The sequence below is a fragment of the Eurypyga helias genome, unplaced genomic scaffold, assembly GCF_000690775.1.
Source record: "Eurypyga helias isolate BGI_N326 unplaced genomic scaffold, ASM69077v1 scaffold14877, whole genome shotgun sequence".
NCBI classification, from domain to species: Eukaryota; Metazoa; Chordata; class Aves; order Eurypygiformes; family Eurypygidae; genus Eurypyga; species Eurypyga helias.
In genome coordinates this window covers 58116-74770 of record NW_010261233.1, presented here as the reverse complement: position 1 = coordinate 74770, position 16655 = coordinate 58116, and the positions used below count along the sequence as shown (strand labels likewise).

Genomic DNA, 16655 nt, shown 5'->3' with positions numbered 1-16655 from the left:
CATTCTATGATTCTATGAAGAAACTGAGCTAGCAAACATCAACCCTCTTCAGTCTGATTTAACTTTAGTTTGAATGAAAGGAGATAAGCTGTGAAGAGTTTACTCAAAGGTAAGACACACAGAGGGAGAAAGGAAACAAAGTCATAGCCATATGAAATCTTCCTAAAAGGCAGTGTCAGATGATCTTCTCAAGGACATACTGAAGAGAAAACACTGGCCTACAGAAAAAAAAAAGAAAAAACAAAACAAAACTAAAAGCTACCTTCTACATGATCAGGGAAGGTTCCTATTTTAATCATAGGAAAAGCTACTTTGTTTTTATTAGGCCATGACATAGATGAATAGCTAGTGACTGCAGCGTGTACCTGTGGGAACTGTGCAAACTAACATGTTGTTAGAACATTAGTGCATTACGTGCCTGCACAGTTAAAGAGAAAGGTTAGGTAGGGGAAAAGAAGTACAACTAAATATTAAAATGGCGTGATACTGTACAACTCAGTTCTTCGTAAAAGAAGAAGCAGAAAAGCACAGAGGTGGCTAACAGTGAGCCCAGAGCTCCTTTTAGGTACAGTACAGTCAGCATCCTACTGTAACTTGCTTATAATGCATTAAATCAATAGTAATTGAATGAGTATATAAAATTACAGCTTTGCAAAAAACTGCAAACAAATTGATCTATTACTCACAAACTCATTATCCAACACATTTTCAACTCTATAAAAATAGATCCACACCCCCAGAAAGAACTTATTCTCTCTGTTCTGGTTTTTTGTTTTTCAGCTCATCACATCTGAAGCTGACTGTTGACTGTACAGGAGTATAAAACCAGTATTTAAGACCTTAGTAGAGTTCTGTAAAATTTAATAAATGAAATTAAATTGCACTATGTCTATTCATAAATATTATCATGTGAGTTATGACATCATAAGCTAATGAGACAGCTCTTTAGCTATCTGCATTTCATACAGATTATGGTTACTCGACTACCATACAACAGCTGCAGGCAGTTATATTTTTTAATCTCAATAGTATCGTAAAGTGCTTTCAATGAGCTGCACAATACACACAAATCCAAGGTGTGGTACCCTTGTTTTCCACCTAATTCTGTAGGCTTTAGGGAATGGATCTGTCCCACCTAGTCCTATCCATCTAAAAGTTAGGCATGTAGTCATCCTTAACCAGCAGTGGAAAATGGAGATGCACAGACAGGCATACACACACATATGAAACATCGCCTTCCCTGCCTTCTCTCCAGTGGTGGTTTCCTTCAGTTTTAACATGGGTGAGATGTATAGTTGTCTGTCCCTGCATCTATATACAGGTACCAAAATTGCTAATGGCTACAGCTAACAAGTAAAAATCCTGTCCGAGATGTCTAGAGACATCTGAGTTAAGCTCTACAAAACCCAAGTAGTTCTGTTTCTGGACATGTTGATTTTCTGATCTGACACCTGTATTTCTGGGCAACCAAAGGTTCTTTAACCCCAGAAAAAAAACCAGGACTGAATTATGTTTTCAGCCCTTCCTACTGCCAGTTAACGACAGGAAAAGTTATTTTTCCAGTGTATTTGCAACTTGAATTTCCCTTCCTGATACTAGTAGGTAGGAAAATAATCAAATTGTAACAGAAAACATTCATCAAAAAGGGTACAACTCAGAAAACCTTGAAGTTAAGACGTCATTATATCCTTCTGAGATAAAGCGTATTTCTTTGAGCCCCTTTTATAATTCTTTTGGGTCTCAGTTTAGTATTCATGAGTTTGGAAGTCTTCTTAAAAACACTTATGAGGATGAAAGATCATGATGTGTTTAGCTATGATGTTTGAGAAAGGAATTCTCTCCTACAAAATAAACCCCTGACGACCCCAAAATGATAAAATGCAGAAGAAAAAAAAACCAAACTCTCAGTTATACTCACTAAAACATCCTAAAGATCAGGCAAAGCACAGAAAAATGGGTTTAAGGAACGCTTCCAACCTTTCAAGTGGATGATCATGAACCACAGCCCGTTTCAGAGCAGTGCTATGGTATGATTCCAAATATCATTAAGAGCTTCTCAGCAAAACAACAAACAAATCTCAAGTGCTAGAGTATCATCTATTGGGAACACATGCGGAGACATCGTGGTAAGGCTCATTAGCATAAAGCAACCAATAAAATTTATGCTGCAATAACTATATTGCTTTTAAATTATTCTATCTTTCACAAATTGCCTGAAACTCATGTAACATTAAATAAGGAATCAATAAATTCCACAGTGGAGCAAGAAAGGCAATGTAACACATTTATACCAACATAATATATGAGCATAAGACTTTTTACAGCTCCCTTGTGGCTATATTGTACTTGAGTTCCGCTCTAGCTTCATTTGTGAGAATACCTTTATAACACACATTCATTATCTGTTGAGTATTGCATTTTCTAGCACTTATTAATTTATTCATCACAAATTAGCAAGGGAGCAATTTCCGACTTTTAAAGGAAGATCAATTAACAGAAGTAGATAGGAAACTTTTTAGTACGGCTCCACATGACGCAGTTCTCCTGTGGCCATCTGAAAAGGACACAGTGAACACAAAACAAAGCTCTTGCTTGCTGGAGAGGTAATTCTGTGTCATGAGTTTGCTTACTTACTTGTTACTAGAAATGGGTAGGGGACAAGCACAAGGCTGACAGTCACCCGGAGAGCCTTGGACAATGCCATAAAATCCCAGTGCACATCTCTCACAGTGGTGACCAGCAGTATTGTGCTGACAATTCTGCAGAGGAAGCAGACAGAATGAAAGCTGAATTTGATAATTACAAGAAAGAATACAACATTTTGTTCCCAGCCTCAGGGATTCGAACTTATTTCGATTCATAATTTCTCTGTCCCTGATATGATTCACAGTGGGACTGCTTGTTTTAAGCATCTATCAAATGCCTGCTGAGCTATGTATGAGTTTACAAGGAGAAATAATGAAGGCCTGTAGCTAGCCAGATGCATCCTATGGAATTTCTTATCCCATTCATCCTTCCTTCACTCTTTTGTTCCAGTCATTGAAGCAGGCGAAATAACGAATTAAAATTCAATCTTACTGTATCAGGTCACATGTATTATTACCTCTAAGAGCAGTGTTGGTTTTATTGCACAACATGGTGCATTGCTTCTTTGGCTTGCAGATATTTAGTTTTTCTTTTTACACAAATAGTAATTCAGAAGCAAAAAAGCACTGCATAATCCAAACTCTAGAAAATCAGAATGGAAAACTTTAAAGGTAAATGGTTTGCTTTTTTTGATCCCCCCCTTAAACTTTGACACTTATTTAAGCAAAATTGGATTAAAATATTGCCCTCTATCTTTTTAGATCAGTTAGTTACACAATTTACGAATTCTACACTAAGATCAACCTAGTGCATAAGTTCAGAAATACAATACCTGACAAATGGATGTTTCAGGGTCACACATAGTACTGTGCCCATGACACTGACATACAACACAAGCACCTAAGGACTGAGCAGGCATTCTTCCTGTGGGTGAAGATGGAAGCCTGTAAAATCCTGGAGAGCATGACTGCAATAAAAAAGATGCAGAAGAAAACAGATCATTACAGAGTGGACTGGGTATAGGGAGCACGGCAAGCTCATCTTTCCAATCACCAGTTTTTACAAGTTGTGAAAAGAACCTGACAGGCTTCCAGCTGTGCTACAAACAATATACAGTACTTTACAGATAACAAGAGCCAGCCCTAATTGGAAACATTGCTGAAAAATCCCTGGAGCACTCCACCAGCACCAGGCTTTTCATATTACAGCTTGAGAGACCTTTCATTCAGACGCAGAACACCTCACTGTTCTCACTGTACATCACGCATCATTCCTTTCATTTCTTAAGAATAAGGTTTGTTTTGGAAATAAGTTTTTTGCATGGACTGTGGAGAGCAAGTGTGATGATTCTGTTTCCTTCGCCCTTGGTGAGTTTTTCAGGTTTGACAAGCTAATATCTGCCTCCATACTGCCTGATGGATAACAAGCAAAAGCCGAATGATGATAATAAAAAAAAATGACTGCATGGCTGCATTATTTATAGCTATATAATTTAAAGACCATAAAAGTAAAGAATTCAAAATATTAAAGGTTTTCCATGTCTTGGGACTATTAGCCCCAAATCAAATTTATCTGTCACTAAGTCTCCTCTAAACCAGCTTGGCAATAAAATTCTGAGAGCAACCCAAAAATCACTAGCAAAGCTGACGCACGCAAAACCAAGCACTTGATCTTTATTTCAGGCTTATTATGCAAATGTATAAAAGTGTCTGCATAGCTCCCAGAAGCACACAGCTATGGCAGCATAAAAATACAAACAGGACCACTTTCTAGTTCAGACCATTAGGGGTAGGTGCATACGGAAGAGCCACTCGTCCCACGTACACATCCCACCATCTAGTGGTGCTAGGAGACCCTGAAGGCTGTCTGATGAGGTTATTTCCTAGTGTTGACCACAATTTGTGCTTTTTGGAAAGAATGTGAATAGTACACTTTTCACAATCAAAAGGATGCAAATTAGAAGATAACATGGAGTAAGTAATTTCTTGTGATCAAAAGCAAGATTCTTCAGTCAAGCATGGGCTGACATGCTAGATTCTATTCATATGACACCACTCTGACAGTTTTATAATCATTGCCAAAACCTCCAGGAGTCTAAGTTATGGAAAAAGCATAAACACAATTATTTTCTTCAGAATCACAAAGAAAGTAATCTAACTCACTTCTGCTTTTTCCCTTTTATTTTGACTTAGACTACATTCAGATCCCTGAAGCACAGAAACAGTCTATCTGCCTTTTCATGGTTTGTAAAAAATTCCAATTTAGATAAATAACCTCAACTGAAAGTAATTTTTCTCTTACTACAACTTCCTAATTTTTCTCCTCTCTCTCCATCCCCAGAAGAGTCCTTGTCCAAACATAAAATGGTACAAAGCACAGCTTTACAAGTTCAGTGTGACTTTAAGATCGAGGTATAAATATATGGTACATCCTCAAACAAATCTAACTTCTATTTTTTCTGATATGCTATTGACATTCTTCTCATCTATTTTGATCGAAGCGTTCCTGAGATGAAACGGAACACAGGCAAAAGATAAAGAAGACTACATTTTTCATTACTAGTTTGTAAGTTTTTCAGAAGTAGCCATTAGGGAAACTCTTACTACTACTTATTTTCAGTCTGTTACTGGATTAAAAAAAAAAAAAAAAAGAGAAAAAAAGAAGGGAGGGGGGTATAAATGTCACTTCTAGTAAAAACTGCTGTGCACATAGTCTTCACAATGCAATTACAGGATAAATCATGAAATAGATACTCTGTTAGCATTTGCTTAAAAAATGCCTGAGTATCAGATGCTTTTTTTTGCTGAAATTAAATAAACCTTCACAGAACACACCATAACCTTCACTGAGCACACTAAAAATAAACTAAGTTATGAGCATGTGAAGACTGCACAATTAAGCATGAAGTATGAAGGTTGCAACTGAGACATTTATTCCAGCCCCTGGTGGGTGTGAATTAAAATAAAGTTCTAATTACATTATCATACATTTTCCTTCAAAAATGTAATTTGTTACAGTAACTTTTAAAAAGTCTGTTCAGCAACTGCTGAAGCCCATTAATTTCTCATATGTGTATTTACACACACTCAGGTGTATGCTCTTACCTAAACAGTGTGCAAGGAAAATGACTTCCTTGAACACAGTTCCTATGAACTCCCTGTTCCTGTTGCCTCATTTGCTGAGTAACACAGCCCTGTATAACACCTGAAGAAAGCGGAATTCTCGCAGGTATCAAGGCATTTTTCCCTTCATTTACTCATTCCAAATTTTCTCCCGCTGCTAGCTTGGGGGAACCTGTTACAAGATCACTTAGGATGTCTGAGGGATTTGCAGAATAGTCGAGGTGGTGTTCCCTGCTACTTCCATATAACAATTGCAACCAAAGCATATGGAATTACTACTGCTGCTTAAAAACTGCATGGTGTTTCCCACACACAAAGACTGCCAGTCTCATTATCAAGAGCACAGACAGTCAGAACTGTCTAAATAACTAATAATCTGCAGTCAACATACTACATTTTAAACACTTCCTCTGGTACCTACCATAAGAGCAATTTTACATAAGCATGCAAATCAGCTGATTCTCTATAAAACTTGGGCACTTTTTGAAACACGCAGTCTTCAGCATGAAAATATTTTCAGAATTAAAAAGTAAATATAGTGTGTGCATAAGGACCACTGAGCTCTCTTAGTTGAGCAACGCTTTTCTGCCAGTGTTCAATTGATTAGAAATTTACCAAACGTGAACAGTTCAGGGCAAAAATTTCCATTAGTATCAGATCTATTGTATTTAAGACATCGAGATTCCATTTGGCTTCTAAGAATAAAGCCAAATACACTATTTGGATCATATTCCAGAATTTCTGCTCCTCTTTACAAGCAGCTCCATTCCTCATATAAAGCGTACTGAAATATTACAGGTGGCAAGGTTTAGTATGCGGACTGAGCAGGATCTCCTTATGGGAATCCTGTAACAGCACTGGAAGAAGAATTGTGGGGAGTAAAATGGAAAGATATCTGCCAGAACTCAGTGGCCCTCTTCAGCTTATTTTCAGAGATCCACTTCAATGAATTACATGCATACAGAAAGCTGGCAGTTTGAACATGCACAGTAGGCATTTCCTATTTTGAAAACATCTTTCATGAAGCACAGACATGCTACAGAATGGTTCTCATCTACATTTTTTATGCATTTGCAGTGCTATTTTGCATGCAAAATGAAAGCAAACTGGACAAAATTAAGTTCTTAAATTGCTTGTGAGAGAGGTATCTGAGAGAGAAAGAATACAGATAATTAAATTAATGGAGACTTGTTGCCACCTAAATGAATTCACACACTAATTACTTATCCCACCTTACTAATGAATGGACAAAAGAAGGTGTAAAGACTTTTACTGGAAGTCAGGTTACACTGTACCTCACAAGACAAACCAGAATAACCCAATGGGCAGTCACATTTCTCAATCAAGTAAGCCTGAGGAGTCATTCCAGACACACTGCCATCTTCAGCAACTTCCATTGAGATCTCAGAAATCCTGAAAAAAGGAGCAAACACCTCTAATGAGATTAGTCAAGTACTAACTCAAAACCATAGTTCATAGTCTGCTGACATGGGAGAAAAGAGTCTTATGTTGCTGTTTGCAGACTTCTTGACCTACAGGAGACAAACAGCACTAGTTTTGCCTCTCCTAAGGAAACAGCAAAGCTTCCAGCACCTTCAGTCTCATTTTCTATTTCTAGGCAATAGTATAACTAACTCTCCTCTTCTGCTTGAGCCTATCTCTTCTAGTTAATCCCTTTTCAGCCAAACCATTAACAAAAGCTCATACCCGATTCTTCATTTGGAGCAACTCATTAAGAAATTGAAGTCACATACTAAATGCCGTTCCAATTCATGATGCTCAGAGGTACAGCAATAAAAATGTTCACTAAATGAGCTTTTAATGAGGCAACTATTTAAAAAATAAAATCTATCCCCAGCAACTAAAGCAATGTAACAAGCTCTAGAGTAGACTTCAGAGACATTGGACATTTGCCTTTTTAACTGGAATTTTAAGATCTGTAGCCAGATATCACCACCCTCCTCCCCCTTTTTTCCCCTTAGCATCATTTAGACACATAAACAAACAATTTGAAGCAAACAACGAATCCTACTGCAGAAGCATCTGTTAGTATGACAAAGGGCTATGTTTCATGGTAGAGTTTCTGAAATTTTAACTTTCCAAATACTTGTTTTGATTGTATTAAAAATAATATCCTTGCCTCCCAACCACTCCCTGTTTTCCAGTACGCATGCTGGCCTGCCAGATAGGGTTGAGTACATCATAAAGACAAAAAATGTAATATCTAATGATATACACTTAATCCTAATGTACCACAGAGTTGTCCTTTTGGCTTCTTTATTTTGGGTGTTCGTTATATTTTTTTTTTAAACGAATAATATGATTTGAAACTCCTTACTGTCTTTGGTACATAAAAAGGGTATAATAGTGTAAATTTTAAAGCTTCAAGTATAATGCCAGCCTAAGAGAAAACGTTGACGAATGTGTGAATAGCCAGCTGAATAAATGTTGGTAACGCAGCTTGAGCCTACTCATGAAGTGCCTGTGCACAGGGCTAATGCAGAGGACCCCACAGAACTGCTCAACTCCTCCTCACACTCATAGTCCGTTAAACCTTGATAATTGCAACACCCTTCTTGTGCACGTTGGCACAGAGGCACTGATGTCAGGATGACTGTGCAAATGCCCACTGCTGAACTAAATGAGAGTTTTGTGGTTCAGCTCAGGTGACCAGACCTACACCTCTTTGGTACATTGTGTCAATGCAAAATCCCCAAATCACCTAGGAAATTGAACCCTGTGCTCCCTTCTTACTACTTGAAGAAAGGGGTTCAGTGGAGGAGGGAATCTAAACAAAAAAAAGCAAGCAAGCAAAAAAAGCCAGGTCAAAACAGAAGACTGAAAATAAAGAGGGCAAAAGCATTTAGATCTGATATGTCAAGAAATATTACATATTTCAGTGTAAGCTTACATTGAAATTTCTGTACATTTAATGGAAAACCAAAATGAAATCTGCATTTCCATCATCTTCAAGGCTGAGGCAACAATCTGTGTATTGCAAAAAAAAACCCCAACCCTATTTGCTGTCAGAAAGCTGTATTTACATAATAATATACTCTGGGACCACAAAGTAACCCGCTGTTTGTGTGAAGATATTACTTAAGGAAGGTCAGGCTTGGCTGATTCTTGGAACATGCCTAATAGGCAGCAGTCCAACCACTGCTACATGATCAGTGTCAGGGATATTGAAATAATTCACAGGCAAATTGAAAGCATACTTCCAATTCAAACTAATTTATTATCACAGCCCAGTCGCCTGAAAAGCAAAACAAAATCTAATAAAAGAAATGTTTCAATTTAAGCAGGCAACAAAATGAACAATATAGGAGAAAAATGTTTGGCTCTGGATTCTGAGCAGAAATCTCTAAATCACTAGTAACGCTACAGTTTTGAAGCAGAAACAACATTAGCATTGCTGCTAAACGGTATAGCTAATGCAGCGCTAACACTTAGAACTAGGCTATTTTTATGCTTCCAGCTGCTGCTGCTGCCATGACTTTTTATTTTAAAGTGCTTTTCCTGTAGTTTATCACTTATCTGCAGCTTTTAAACTCTGCCATTGAAATTAAGGCACTATTAAAAACCTTACAAAAATTAAAAAGACTTCAAATATATTTTCCTTCTCCCATACACAGTTACTTTTGCGTTATACTTTGCTTTACACTACCAGGCACAGTCAGGTAGGAAGAGAAACTTCACCATTTTTGAACAGGGTCCTTATTTAGAAAGCACAACACAGTCTATTTAAACAAATGCTTTATTATAAGTCACTGAATTCAAATATGTTTAAAGTTGAGCATAAATACTGTCCTTTACAGGGTCTCAGACTGTTTTTAATAAAAAAATTCAGTTCCAATGCAAGCTAATATTCCACTAACCTTTAAAAACATTTTTGGGGATTTATTTTGTGGTCTTAAGCAAAAATTCATCTGAAATCATACAAGGTGCTAACCTGAAAAAATAATAAGGTATTCCTAATGCTTATTTTCCTCTTAAAGTCTCAGATGCCATGTGATGAATGTTACCTATGTAACTAGACAGAGCATAAAAATCTATTGCAACATAATCGCCTCCAGAATCAAATAAGGTATTACATGCAAGGTTAGGACTTCAGATGGAGAGCTACCAGAAAAACAGATTAACTCTTTGATAAGTCCTGCTGTCATGTAAAATGCCACATTCTGAAATGCGATGCTGTAAAAATACATTTTGGTTCTTGAAGTGTCACCTTGCAAGCCTGCCCTGAAACTGAAATTCCTCCTCTGTTCTGTTCTATGCCTCATGACTAGGTAGCCTTGATAAAATGGTGGTGTTTTATGAGGCAGGTCTAGTTCAGTCATATGCAACTCAGAACAACATAATGAACACAGAGGCTCAGTTTCATAACTTCGCCTGTGACGCCTGAGCTGCGGTAGTACTCAGCTTTTGCTTCCACAGCTGAACTAGGATCTGTAGTGCATAAAGGGAAGGGAGAAACAGACACAAAACATGGATAAGCTGCTCAAATTTTCCATGTCGCATTGGAGTTACTTTCATAACACTCTCCATGGGAATTCCCTGGGCTTGTAATACAATATCCTAACTGGACAATGCCAAAAATACATGAAACAAATATAAAACATTGATGGCATCTGTTGTTAATATTCAGCATCTAGCCAGTGTGAGCTGGACGAATACTTTTCTGTAAATGATATACTTTACAGACAACAGCAGCAACAATGACTGTGTTTTCTGTCACACAATGCTGCCAAGTTGCATGGTATCTGCACTACTATTCACCCTCAAATTCCAAAGGCCATACTCTTACAGACCTATTTTTAACCTAGAAATCTAGAAATAATTTTAGCCGATCACTTTTATGACAGAATCTTAGAAAGGATGTCTGGAGAACTTCGGAGTTTACCTCCAATTACTCCTGTGTCCTTGTTAAGAAATTTTGCTTGCAAAGGATACTGTGAATCCATTATTAAAAGTTTTGAGTAATGTAATTACTAAATTAAGTAATATAATTTTTTCTTTTAGTCTATTTAATCAATTCTAGAACTTCTTTACCCCCAGGATTTTTTCTTTCTCATGTGAATCTTTCCGGCTGAATTTAAAGCTCTTTTCTTTTTTGACTTACCCACCATGGCAACAGAGAATTGATTATTTTATTTCTCTTTGTGGCAACATTTAGTGCCTCTTAAGGCAATCTTTTGTTTCTAAATATATCTGGTCATTTACATACTCTCTTACAGGACATATTTTGTGACCCGTGATGATGGTCACTTATCTTCTAAACTAATAATTTTTTCTTGAATTCCAGTATTCAGAACTGGATTTTAGGCTTTACTAGTATGGGTGGAAGTAAAAGATTAATTCTTTTGCACTTTGCAGGCCATACCTGTTTATACATGCAGCAAGAATATTAGCACTTCTCAACAAGAATACAATTGATGAATCATATTCACTTGGTGGTATGTTGTAAACAACAAATCCCTCTTTGAACAGTAGGTCACTAAGCAGTTGTCTTTGTTTGTTCAACTGACTACTCCTTTCAAAGTGTAAAATCTTGTATCTGACCTTTAGGTTGCAGCAGATTTTTTGTATTACTTATCATAGCTTGCAGTCCAATGTCCACTTCATATTTAGTGTGTTATCTTTACTTCATCATCTTATTAATGAATAAACTGAACGTATCTGCCCCTAATATATTGTATCAAGTAGGGTTTTATTAAAGGATTACTCTTTCTTCTTTGACTTTTTATCTGATTTCCCACGTGCAAGAGAAACTTCCTTCATATGCTAAAATTTATATGTAATTACAGAACCGTGTTTTCATAAAGTAGACATTTATTCAAAAAATAACTCAGGTTTGATTTCAGGATGTATGGGCTTACATGTGTTTTCTCTTGTAGGATCCTGAAAATAAAGATTTCACCTGCCTATTGTGATTTAAATTTTCTGTTGAATAATATTTCCCTCTCCTGCATATTCTGCTATGCTGAAGGCTAATTCCTCCTGTTCTTCTCAGCAACTGCTTACAGCTTATGTGATGAACAAAAATTCTGCTGGGAATAGCGGGGAGCTTAATCAGGTTATCTGTGACTACTGCACTCTTTCAGACCATTGCATGAAATAGTTACCTGCTCTGCCTCATGATATTTCCATGAGTAGCCTTAATAAGAATGTAATGAACATCATACAACACATTCAGGAAGTCTTCCCGGGATACAGCTATGCTTGCTCTTGAGTCATCTCCATAATGTTTCCAGGTGAAATCTGCCTGGGACACAGTCCTGTTGATCCTTGGGTCATCATGAAAATATTCCCAGTGCACAGTGTTTCTGACTCTATGGTCATCACCATAATATTCCCATTCATGCTGAAAGACAACAATATAAATAAACCAGATTACTGACAGTATTAAAAAGAGCGAGCTGGGAAGTTGGGGGAAAAAAAGCAGATAGAAGCGTTACCTCTGTCATCTCTATCTCATGCCTTGTCAGCTGCCCAATTAGAGGGGCAGCCATATGCCGGACAATAATTCTTGTATGGGTGGGAGGCCCACCTCTTATGACGACTTGCGGGTAGTAAGTAGTAAAACCTGTCTCTTCTCGTGCTTCGAAGTAGATTGCATATTTCAGTTTCCCTCCATAAGCAGTCAGCTAACGAAGCAAAACACAAAAGTGCAAAGAGAAATCTCATTTTCAGTTAGCTAAATATAAATTCCTGGGCATATGCAAGAGCTAGGCACACTCTGCACCTGTGTTCACTCTGATGAATGTGCGTGTGGTTGAAAATAGCAATACATGCTTGTGGAACTATCTGGGGACAAGGGCTGTGTTCAAAAATATCCATCTGCAATTTGTTATTGTACTACACCAAAACCAAAATGTTATCTATTTATTTGTATGTGCACTGGAGCTCCCCAAAGTTTATGTTTAGAGAAAGAAACATCTAAATTTTCCCAAGCCAAACTGAGAAATATCAAAAGTGCAAAATACATTGTCACAGAGGTGCATAACAATATCCAAAAGGAGGGTTCTTTCAATCATTTTATCCTGTGTAATTTAAAGATCAGCCATTTTTTGTTTAAAATGGAGGAAAAAATAGTTACAAGAGAGTTATATTAAATCAATGAAGCTTAATTTTTCACATAACATGTTAATGAGAGAATTTATCCTGTGGAAAAATATTATGTGTTACTGTCTATAAATATCTATTTTCAATATTGTTTATATTACAGACTTAGAAATTTCCATGATAATGGAGCAAATAATTTTTAATAATGGAATGGCATTTATTTTCTTTTAAAGTACCTTCCAACTGTGTGATGACATATTTATTAGAAGTGAAAAAAGGCATCGCAAAATACACGTATAAGATTGAAAAAGAAAAATACATAAATCCATGTTAGTATTCAGTGGAATTTTACGTTTACCTTTCGGCCCTCAAACTGCTCTGGAAGTCTCCAGTAAACAGGTTCTGACCGAAGATCCTGCATCACCTGTTCTATATCTGCTACTATTTCAGGAGGCTGGAATGCAATCCCCGAAAGAGTGCTGCTCTGAAGCGTTTCATCCACCAGTGGCAGAATCATTTGCTCTGGCTTCAAGGTCACCTACGCATATTTGAAAAAATTCAAGAAGAAAATCAAGGCTATTTTTCCCCATGCAGTGTTAGTCTTGAAACTCTAACTCTTTAAAAAATTATTTCTAGGCAATTTCATTTCACACCATGAGCAATTTGTCATAAACATTCTTAATATTCCTTCAGGTATAAAGCTGTGATAATAATGACTTCCCCCTTCGGCCTTTTGCACCTTGTCCTCACATTAACAAAGAGCGTACTGGCACTGGTTAAAACAGTTTCACTGCCAAGTGATCCCACGAATTTTATCGAAGAGCTTTTCATAGTGCTATTTCAGTCTTGGGTCTCTTCTGTTTGGATTGTGAGGAATGTACCTTACAAAGAAGCATACTTCTCACCAACACTTAGACATCACTGAGGCTGTGGAACACAGTGCCTGATCCCTTGGTACTATTACACGGTGTTCAAGTTGACTGTTCTCCGGGCAATATGCAGAGAGTGAGGGCTCAGGGTCTCTGCAACTACAAATTCAGATTTAACAGAAAATATAAGGATGCCACTTAGATGGAATTTTCTTAGACTTTTTCAACGAGTCTCAATAGCATTATATATAAATCATTATTTTGATCAAAAAAACCTGTAGTCTCTTAGTAATTCTGTGCAGATGAAAGCATCACTGGAAGTGTGTGAACAAATGCAAAGGGCTGGTATCAAAATTACTTTCTCCCAAAGAGTGAGGAAAACAAAGAAAACTAATGCAGAGTCATATCTCCAACAGTCATCCCATCAACAGGCTGTTCAGGAAATAGAGATCAGGTAATGAGGAATCAACCAAGCCCTGTACTGTGTTGTAATTATCTCGGTATTTCCATCTACAGCAGCATCTATGGACTGACCAGACATGGAAACATTCCTAACACTGCTAGCCCTACGTGAAGTTTTCTGACTTCCTAACGTAGCGGTAATTTACTGTTTACAACTTTAAATATCAAGAAAGTGGTCCACACATTTGAATTTCAGATCAACCTTGACTTATTGTCATACAAGACAGGATTTGCTTGCTGAAAGGTGTAATGCCACTTGAAGCACCTGAGAGTATCTGAAATAGCCACTAGCAGCTGGCAGAATCCAGTCTCACTCGGTTTACAACTCTGAATCGACTCTGAAATAGGCCATGAGAGTATCAAAAACTAGACAAGATGTGAACATACACTTGTTTAGATAGGAGCATAAATATGAAAGGAAATTAATCTAGAGACACAAAATAATCAGGAGGTTTAAACTATGTTTCTGCTTTGTGCTGCCACAAAGGTCAAAGCGCAATTTTCCAGAACTGTTGCTGTCACGGATCTTGATTAAATATGGTAACTTGTCTGTCTTTTACAGCCTTTCATAGAATCATAGAATGATAGAATCACTAGGTTGGAAAAGACCTTAGAGATCATCCAGTCCAACCGTATCTGTCCACCACTAAACCATATCTCTCAGCACCTCGTCCACCTGTCTCTTAAACACATCCAGGGATGGTATATGATGGGCAAAACTGGAAGAATGAGAAAAACTGGGTAAGATCATGATATATCACTTCATCCACTAGGAAGAGAAAGAGGTGTTATTGGATTGGACAAGGAAGGGGAGAATGGGTGCTACTCATACTACTTTAACCAAGAGATATGAACTCTTTAGTAAGAGATCACGCCTTGATTTCAGCCTGAAGTATCCTTATACAATTGAAGCTGGTGCATGAAACAAGTCAGGGGCTTTGGCCGATTTGCATTAGGCAGACATTGCCTCTACAGCAGACATGCTTTCCAGCAGATATGACTGACCTAGTCATTTTCCATTAGACATAGCTCCTCCAGATTGTAATTGAGGAGCTGGCACAGCAGGATGGACAGCAACAGTCTCAATGTGCATTTTGTGCTCATCGAACAGATAAATGGAGACATCCAATCTGCCTTATTTGTCAGCCTTGCATAGTTCCCAAGGCCGTCTTCAACAAAAAGGTGGAGAGCTCTTCGTTTGCTCTGATGGATTATACCCTCTCATTCTTCCATTTAAATAGACCTTCCATAAGGTCTTTTTTAAAAATTAAAAGCCCCCACAACAATGAAAATAAGCAGATTAATTGAACCATAGGAAATCTATGCTGCACAACAATCATCTGTGAGCCCTGAATACACCTGGGTAGAGTGTATCATAAACCAGGGATTATGTTACAATGCACTGGACTGCATAATTTCCCCACACGACTAACTTGCCCTTTCCTGGGTTTTAATAGCTTTACTTTGGCTTGACATCAGCTATCCTATCACTGTTTTTTTTATCTACTTATTTACGTTTAATGCCTTGACCCTGATTGTCTAATGGAACATACCGCTCTCTCCACTTCTCAAAGTATAAAGAGGAAAATGATTGCTTAAATGTTTGGCCATTTTCTAGCTACCTCTCAGTGCCTGACTAAAAGATGCCAGCAGGAAAAAACATTATCGCATTACATGGCTCAGCAGTTTCCTACTCACCCACACGCGAACCAGCCCCCTTGCCTCGCTGCACTGTGTAGTCAGGCCAAAGCAATAGCAACTGCTGCAGCCAAGTGGGTTTCTGGCAGAGAGACCAAATGTACCAGACTTGCACCTGTCACAGTGGACACCTTCCACATTAACCTGGAAGAGAGAGAACATTAAAAAAAAAAAAAAAAGACAGAGACCTAGCTTTATTTCAAGGTGATAAGAAAATCATAAGGTAATGTTAATAACAGAGTGGAGAAAGAATAATAACAAGGGTAAGGAAATATTCAAGGAACTTTCCAGATTCTTATCATGTGTGTATGCAAACATACACAATTAATGTAAGTGAAGCATTTGCATTTGTATCCACCGAGTAGCTCTGAGCAATGGACGCTGGCTTCATACTGACAGTTAGAAGCAGAGAAAAATCAAATAGCACTTTAGGCATGACACGCTCAATAACTGATTGATAATATAAGAAAAAAACATGTCCTTTGAAATTGCCAGGGTTAATCAAGGTTTTTGTTTAATAGGAATTAGCTTTGACAAGTCAGAATGTTTAAGGTACACTACTAAATGTTCTTGCTAAGAAACATATTTTAATGGAAATATTGTAGAGAAAAGCTTTCCTCTCTTCGTGATTGTTTTCCACATCATTGAACAATATTAACAAGGCTGAAATGTTTCACTGTTGTAATGTCAATGCTTTTATTTTCATTTTTCAATTAGCCCAAATAAAAAGCTATACCAGATAGGGCCAGATACACAATAATTTATGCATAGCCTTTTAAAACCATTTTCATACTGAGACCAAGCTATTTAAAAAGTCACCAGTATAAAATCAGTGGTTGGCTCCTCCTGCCCC

The 16655-nt window shown here is 37.4% G+C and overlaps 1 protein-coding gene across 1 annotated transcript in view; it reads right to left on the bottom strand.

Moving 5' to 3' along the window:
* Positions 1-2634: 2634 nt before the first annotated feature.
* Positions 2635-16655, bottom strand: part of LOC104512362 (laminin subunit alpha-2-like) — a gene marked incomplete at both ends in the record, with an annotated part of 60858 nt that continues 46837 nt past the window's right edge. The window contains 7 exons of the mRNA XM_010155309.1: positions 2635-2759; positions 3419-3553; positions 7004-7121; positions 11834-12072; positions 12167-12355; positions 13132-13311; positions 15803-15946. Of these exons, the coding sequence (XP_010153611.1) occupies positions 2635-2759; positions 3419-3553; positions 7004-7121; positions 11834-12072; positions 12167-12355; positions 13132-13311; positions 15803-15946 (1130 nt within the window). The remainder of the gene's footprint in view (positions 2760-3418; positions 3554-7003; positions 7122-11833; positions 12073-12166; positions 12356-13131; positions 13312-15802; positions 15947-16655) is intronic.